The sequence below is a fragment of the Jatropha curcas genome, chromosome 1 (assembly GCF_041381405.1).
Source record: "Jatropha curcas cultivar XTBG-Jc1 chromosome 1, XTBG_Jcur_1.0, whole genome shotgun sequence".
NCBI classification, from domain to species: domain Eukaryota; kingdom Viridiplantae; phylum Streptophyta; class Magnoliopsida; order Malpighiales; family Euphorbiaceae; genus Jatropha; species Jatropha curcas.
The window spans coordinates 7,302,116-7,310,363 of record NC_143151.1 but is presented as its reverse complement, the minus strand read 5'-3'; the positions used below and the strand labels follow the sequence as shown (position 1 = coordinate 7,310,363).

The following is an 8,248-nucleotide window of genomic DNA, read 5'->3' as shown; positions in this document are numbered from 1 at the left end:
AGTTAAGATCTTTTATGTTAAGTTTTTACTAGTGTTATTAATAAAATTTATTATTTGTTTTCAAAAAAAGGAAAACTAATTAACATATAATAAAAGATTTTATCTCTAGCAGAAACAAAATGAGATAAAAATAATATTCAATGTATTATTATTAATTATATGTGAATTTTATCTCTGGCAAAAAAAAAAAAAAAAAAGAGATATATTGAAAAATCAATTATATTTTTAAATAAAAATATTTTCATATTTATAAATATATATGTTTATGATTGATATAGAATTAAAACTTAATCTAATATGTGATAACTGTTTAAAATATTTCTTAAAGAAAAACAAAATAGTAAACAATGAAAATGAGAGAGAGGACCGAGAAAGTGGGAAGAAGAGAATGCAAGAAAAAAGAAAATAAACCATCTTTACACAATCTTGTGTAAGTCGACTTGAGCTTTTTTTATTATTATTATTATTATTATTATTATTTTTTTTTTTTTTTTTGGTAAAGAAAGGGAACAAAAATTCAAGAGAAAGTAAATATAATATCTGGGGTATATTTGAGCATCTATTTGATACAAAGCTAGTGTTTATTATTTCTTTCAAGCATTTTATCAAACACTTAAATATCTTTTTTATCAGAACTTAAAGAAATTCTACTGTTTGCAGCTTCTTTCCCTCCTTCAACTCTCTAACAATTTAGAGACAATTTGTTTGAAACTATCCATGTTTTTACGGAAAAGTGTTATGCAGGCATCTGCGCTTCCATCTCCGTTGCACGAAGGTAGAAGAAACATGAAGCCTTCAATTGGAATATAAGATGGCATAAATATACAAGGACTTCCTCCTCCAAAATCAAGTTCATAAAATGGAAACCTTAGCCAGCTATCAACCTTCAAATTAGGAATACACGTAGACACATTAGCATCCGCAGTGGGCACCAAGTCTTCCTCCTTTGCCTTAACCGTTGCGAAGTCAATGAATGATTTGAAGTATTTGTCGTTCACACTTTCAATGGCGTCGCGAACGAGCTTGGCTGCATAACCCAACGGCTCCTGCACTAGGTCTTCAACCTTAGAACTTGGATATGTCCAGAGCACCAAGTTACCGAAGTATTCATTTGGCACTTTCGGGTTCATTCGCGCACGACCATTGACTGAAATTTTTATACGGGTATTTTCAGACCCGTTCAATTGACGAGCCTTCGTCATAGTCCTCCATAAATGAGCAAGCAAGCTTTCAAAAGTGGTATACGGCTTGTTATTACCATTAGCTCCGTTCGGTAATGAATTAGAAGCCCTAGTTTTGAGCTCAGAGAGAAATTCCATTGTAAAATGGACTTTATGGACTTCAACTTCTTCTACCAACATACCATCATAATTAGAACAATCATTGACAAGATTTTTGCATTTAAATTCTACTCCTTTGTGTTCAAACTCGAAATATGGCGGATTTCTAGGGTTAAAAATGGTTCGATCATGAAGAGGAAGAGGGTTTATGTCAAGTCCTCTAGTAGCTTTCCCCCAAGCAACCAAAAAATTGCTAGCGGAGTGCCCATCAGCTACTAAATGATGGGCTGTGAAGCCAATCACCAGTGAGCCACAAGCGAATCTAGTGAGTTGAACTTGCAATAATGCCTCCACATCCTTTACCTTAGGGTGAAGACTAAGTAAAAATGGAGATGGCTGCAAAGGCATGACTTGTTCAAGCTTAATATCAATCGATGCCTCAACAAAATTCACCCCTTTGTCATTTAGGAAAATGACAGGATCGCCATTTTCATTTTCTCCTAATCTTCCTGCCCATTCTCTGTATTCTGATAAGACTTTTTGCAGGCCAAGCTCAATGGTAGCATTGGTTGGAGTTGGTGGATTATAGGCATAAATGATAGCTACATGAGTGTTGTAACTGACTTTATCAAATACACTAAGAGGAACGAAGTGTGATTTTGGATCAGAAGGAATCTTATTGCTATCGCAAAATGGCTTAACAATTTCTGTTCTTTCTACTGTCACCTTCATGGTTTTTTTGGTTGAGGTTATATAAATTTGGAGAGAAAAAATACAGAAAGGTTTGTTTTCAGTATGGGTAGCAAATTAAAGCATTCTCCTTTCCATACATATATAGTGAAGCGCTTGCTCTATGCCAAGCCTTTATATCTGTGGTTGGTGTCAACAAACATTAATGTGATACATAGAACTCAGAGACAAATAGGCAAATTAGGTCCATTTAAAAAAAAAAAAAAACAAAGAAAAAGAAAAGAAAAATAGGTAAGCACGCTTCTAGAAGTTGACTGGGCATACACAGTCCTCATTATCGGCTTTTTTTTCATTTTTCTTGATACACTTATCTTTTGTGTTGAGTTTTAATATAAATGAATTTAAAATATGAGATTTATTTATAAATAAATTATAGATATAATTAATAAATTTTTCATATTTAAAATTTAAAATTTTATTTATTTTTATTTTTAAAATAACTTTAATATAATCGCTTTAGAATAAGGAGGATGGAGAGTTTTTCATCAAACTTTAGATTATTTAAATTAATGAAATTCATTTAGAAAATTTTTTTTAATATATATATATATATATATATATATATATATATATATATATATATTTAAGAAAGGACAAGTTTAGAAAAATCAAATCAAAAAGAGGTAGCGTTGTATTGACGCAAGGAAGAAGGAAAGAATCTGATGGGCCCAATCCAAGTGTTTATGACATTTCCATTTAAATCGAAATATCTCGTTTCTCTTTTTTTGACATTTTGTTAAAATTGAAACTTTGTATATGACATTTGTTAAATTGCCCCCTACAAAAAATCTCTATTAAACTTTTCTTCAATTAATTGAGCATTAATTTAAAAATAATCTAGTCAATTACTTTTAATTTTTTCTAGAATTAAATTGATTCAATTTTTTAATTTTTTTTGTGAAGTAAAAAACTGTCAAATTTAATAGAATGACTGTAGTAATTATACTACTTTGATTTTCTATAAATATAATATAAATAAAATTGAAAAAAATAAAAAGGTATCTAACTTAATGGAATAATGAGTAATTATTTATATTTAAATAAATATAATGTCACAAATCGAGCTCTTTTTTTTTTTTTTTTTCGCTTTAGTTATCCTCTCCATCAATATAGAGATAAGGAGAAACCTTTGAAAGTGACCAATGCGACCAAAAAAGCAATAATAAAATAATAAAAAGGAAGAAATATTGAGATAAGGAGACACCTTTAAGTGGCGATTGAGGTCGCGACAATGGTGTGGCATTTGTGATCGTGGTGGTGGAGTGGTGGTGAATAGTAGAATTTGAGATTAAGTTTGATTAAAATTAAACTTTTGAGTGATATTTACTGGCAATTACTTAGGTTTTGGATGGAATTACTGTTTTATTATTTTAAATAATGGTAATCCAATTGTAATATTCATTACATTACATAGTAAAAAAAAAAAAAAAAATCCAAACGTCACAATAAAAAATCTATTAAAATATCGCAATCAACTGTATAATATAATTTTCATTCCATTATATAGTTCATTACATTGAACCAAACGTGGTCTAACAAAGAGTTAGCATAAAACAAATTGTTATTGTTATTAACAAAAACCATAGTTTAAAACCAAACATGGCCTTAACAAAAATGAGCTAATTAAGCATAAAACAAATTGTTATTGTTACTGATGTTGTGCGGTGCCCACTCAAATGGGACCCACATTTGAAAAGAAAAAGAAAAGAGAAAACGTGGTAGGAACCACACGGTTTGAAAAAATAAAAAGGAAGAGGAAATTTTTTTTTTCGGTGGACGCGTTAGGATTCGGTGGACGCGTTACAGTTTCGGTGGACGCGTAATTAACGCGTCCACCCTCTCCTATAAATAAGAGATGGCTCAGCCATCTCAATATACACAACCGAGCGAAGAGAGTTTTTTGAGAGAGTTTCAGTTTTAGAATTGGGTTCTAAAACTCGGGTAGAGAAAATATGAGGATAATTTGGGAAACACTTGCGAGTGCCACTATTTTTGTATTACTCTCTTTGTAAGCCTACTATTTTTAATAGTAGAAGAATTATTCAATTTTTGTCCCGTGGACGTAGCCCTAACAGTTAAAGGGTGAACCACGTAAATATCTGTGTCATATTTCTATTTTTCTGTTGTGTTATTATTCTCGTAATTTTATTGCCGGGCCCTAACAACTGATAGAAGCAAAAGTTTAAAGATATAAAGAATAAAAAAATTTGGAAGTTTTTTTTTTCTTTTTTTTTTTTAATACTGAGAGAGAGAATTCAAACTTAAATATATTATAAAATTATATATGTATTTACTATTAATCTGTGCCTTAGTATGAATGATAAAAATTTCGTTCTTGAGACATTTATATATTAGGAAGTAGAAAACAAAAACACAAAATAAAATAAAACAAAAACACGACATGGCTCTATTTTTTTAAGGAATTTATGTGAAGTGGGTAACACTACTTATTATAAATAATAACAAAATAAAATAAAAACACAAATTTCTTGATTATTTTCAATACGTCTTTGCCTAGAAGCAAATCAATTGTTAAATATGAAGTTATTGTTAAAGATCATAGGAGTAATAAGGTGTCATTATGTGATCAGTTCCTCTTACAAGGACCTGTTGAGGAAAATATGGAGTTATAAGGTGTATTTTGGAGAGATAAAGTTAGTTAATATTTTCCTATTCTACTGTTGGGTGTATTTAGTTGTTGGAAGTCCATGTTTAGCTCTTTCTTTGACTAGTTTGGTAGCTAACACAGCCACATAATCTGGCTTGTGATTCACAGTTGATTATCTTCGTTATTCTTGGGATTTAGTTTAGACTTAATCTATTTTGTACCTCTATATAAGAGGAGCTGTGTATGTTCATGGATCATGAGTTAAATCTGAATTAAAAATACAACAGTGGCTGCTTTTTTCTTCTTGCAAAAAAAACACAAATCCTATTTTCTTTCTTGGTATCAGAGCAGGAACAGCTAGGTTCTATATCATTCTGCTCATGGCTTCCTCATCTTTATCACTAAACGTCGGCAATTTCGTCACTTTGAAACTCACCCAAACAAATTACCTTTTATGGCATCAGCAAGTACTAGGACTTGCCGAAAGCCAAGATCTCTTAAATCATCTCACAGAAGAACCACCAATGAATTCGGTAGGATCAGATAAAGCAACAGAGTAATCACTTCAGAATTTCGCTGCTTGGCAGAAAGCAGATAATCTTCTTCGAGGGTGGATAATCGGCACACTTTTTGAAGAATCTCTAGGGCTTGTAATTGGGCTCGATACAGCCTTTGCTGTCTAGGATAATTTTAAAGACTCATATGCACAGGAGTCTCTGTGAATACTCAAATTTTGAGGCTCAAAAAGCGGCACCGGCCGCCGGCCTCCGGCGGCACCGGTTCGGCGGCACTTGCCGCCGGCCATCGGCGGCCCGTTTTTGGCCTATAAATGGCCACTTACCTCTTCATTTTTGGCCACTCCTGTCTGTGTTGACGGACGATCTTTCTCCCTCATGCTTTTGCGATTCTTTTACCGCTTTTTACATTTTTAATTTAGTCTTTATTTTTGTTTATGTGTTGTGATACTTGGCCACTAAAATTAAACAAATTCTAATTAATTAATTAATATTTCCCAAACGAGGAGCTAAATCTGGAGCTAAGAAGCGGTCGCCAATTAAATCAGGTACTAACGAAACTCTGCCTATTTAATTTTAGCATTTCATGCATATTCTTCTTCTACTCCGATTCTGAATTAAAGTTGTTGCATAAATGCATTCACGTCATCAATTCGGCAAATAAACTGCCTCAATTAAAACTTGATTAAGTTTAAACGCCCGATTAATTAATAATCGTGGTATTAAAGCCTAAATCCGACAATATTGGCTAAAAAGCCTAGTTAATTAATAACTACGGTCTAATTGCCTTTATTTCGAACAGTCCGGCTTAAGTCCAATTAACCAATAATTGTGGCTAAAAAGCCTTAATCAATCACGTTTTGGCAACAAATTGCCTACAATTAAATCAACCACATTTTGGCAACGAATTGCCCACGGTTCAATCAATTTTTGGCAAACAAATTGCCTATAAATTAGATTAACCACTGTCTAGCGACAAATCGCTTAAATCAGAATTCTTTGGCAAAATGCCTTAAATAAATCAACTCATTTTGGCTAAAAGCCTTAAAATCAATCAATTTTGGCGAGAATCGCCCAATCAACACTTTCGGCAAACGAATTGCCTAAATCAACTCACTTTGGCTAAAAGCCTTAAAATCAATCAATTTTGGCGACAATCGCCCAATCAACACTTTTGGCAAACGAATTGCCTAAATCAACTCATTTTGGCTAAAAGCCTTAAAATCAATCAATTTTGGCGACAATCGCTCAATCAACACTTTTAGCAAACAAATTGCCTAAATCAACTCGTTTTGGCTAAAAGCCTTCGAGTAAATCAATTTTGGCGACAATCGCCTAAATCACGTCAACTTTTGGCAATAATAAGCCCAAATATCAACTTTGGCGACAAATCGCCCGACAACCATTTTTGGCACAAATGCCTTAAAACCAACATTTTTGGCGACGAACGCCTAATCGAATCAATCGATCCTTTGGCAAAATGCCTAAACAAACATGCACAAAGCATACACACACTCATGCATTAAGCATACACCTTCAAAGCCCTTCAAAGAAGGCCTATCGAACTACGTTGACTTTGATCTTCCATTCAAACGGAAGTACGTAGGCACGTTAGGGATTTAACCCCGAGCGGCAAGTCGAAATCACTTAAATATTTCATTTGGTCCAATTACATCATTTAAATTGCACAGCATTCATTCTTTTGGTTAGTTGATCAGCATGACATGGTCTCGGGATCCACCTCGGGTTCGTAGACCATGCCTTAACATTGGGATAATTAATCTAATAATTAGGTTAATTAAAATTGGAGTCACTTAGGGTTTTTTCCTAGTTTACCCTAAAATAATTAAACAAGGTGGCGACTCATACATTCACGTGCATTTCTGCCCTTAGTCACATGCATGCATATGCCTATGATATGTTCGGGGGAGGGGTTCACAGTTTGGAGACTTCATCGGGGAGAATTTATGTAATCATTTTTGCATAAAGTGGACTACAATTGTTGTGTAAAACTAACCTGCCCTTCTTTAGGGTATTATTTTGTTGTGCCTTGTTTTGCAGGGTATCCTAGCACGAATCAAGTGTTCTTTCTTTAAGAATACTTGATAAGAAAATTTGGACTTAATTATAAAATTTAATGAAAATATTAAAATTTGTTGATTATTTGCACTAATTGAGAATCTTTTTCTCCATTGCATAAAAAACAAATTTCAAATGAATTTCTTCTCTCTTTGTTCAAACTTCTGAGTCTGGATAGCAAGTAGCGCTGATCGGCAGGTCTCTTGGATTATGTCGACGGACAGCCAAAGCGTCCTCCCTGTTACCGCAAACCATCTCTAATCCTTTTGGGGGTGGCCCATGAGTATGCGTACCGTTGGACCCACGCGAAACTCTTTGTTTCACATGTGGTTAGGTATATCCTTACTCAAAGTTCAAGGGTCCCTTAATAAGTCAATTCTCTATTTGTGTCATAGCCTATAGAACCTATCCTTTAAGGCTATATGCACCCAATGATGCTGAATCATTCCATTAAAATGAATTATGTTTTGATATTGTGCGCATTCACGCATTCATCCCATACTTCACAAAAAAAGAGGGTCTGGAAAATGATAAATAAAAAAGACTCTTACAAAAAAAAAACATTCCATTTCAAAGCTGAAAAATCACATTTTGGTCCTGAGACCTGAAAATTTATATTTTGGTCCCTGAGACCTGAAAAATTACATTTTGGTCCCTGAGACCTAAAAAAATTACATTTTTGGTCCCTGAGACCTGAAAATTCACATTTTGGTCCCTAAGACTTGAAAACTTACATTTTGGTCCCTAAGACCTGGAAAATCACATTTTGGTCCTAAAATTTCCGATTTGGCCACAAAGGCCCAAAAATTCCCAATTTGGCCACAAAGGCTCAAAAATTCACATATTGGCCGCAAAGGCCCAAAAATTCTCAATTTGGCCCCAAAGGCCCAAAAATTCCCAATTTGGCCCATAAGGCCCAAAAATTCACATTTTGGCCGCAAAGGCCCAAAAATTCACATTTTGGCCCCAAAGGCCCAAAAACTCACATGTTGGCCCCAAAGGCTCAAAAACTCACA

General features: G+C 33.6%; 1 protein-coding gene across 1 annotated transcript; it reads right to left on the bottom strand.

Moving 5' to 3' along the window:
• Nucleotides 1-516: 516 nt before the first annotated feature.
• LOC105637105 (agmatine coumaroyltransferase-2) lies at nt 517-2,166 on the bottom strand. Its single transcript, XM_089718155.1, has one exon. It carries the CDS (start codon nt 2,010-2,012, stop codon nt 675-677), a length of 1,338 nt encoding a protein of 445 aa, XP_089574281.1. The 5' UTR covers nt 2,013-2,166; the 3' UTR covers nt 517-674.
• Nucleotides 2,167-8,248: the final 6,082 nt, after the last annotated feature.

Bases quoted from the DNA above. Each gene is read 5' to 3' on its own strand.
- LOC105637105 (XM_089718155.1), bottom strand. From the start codon at position 2,012: ATGAAGGTGACAGTAGAAAGAACAGAAATTGTTAAGCCATTTTGCGAT.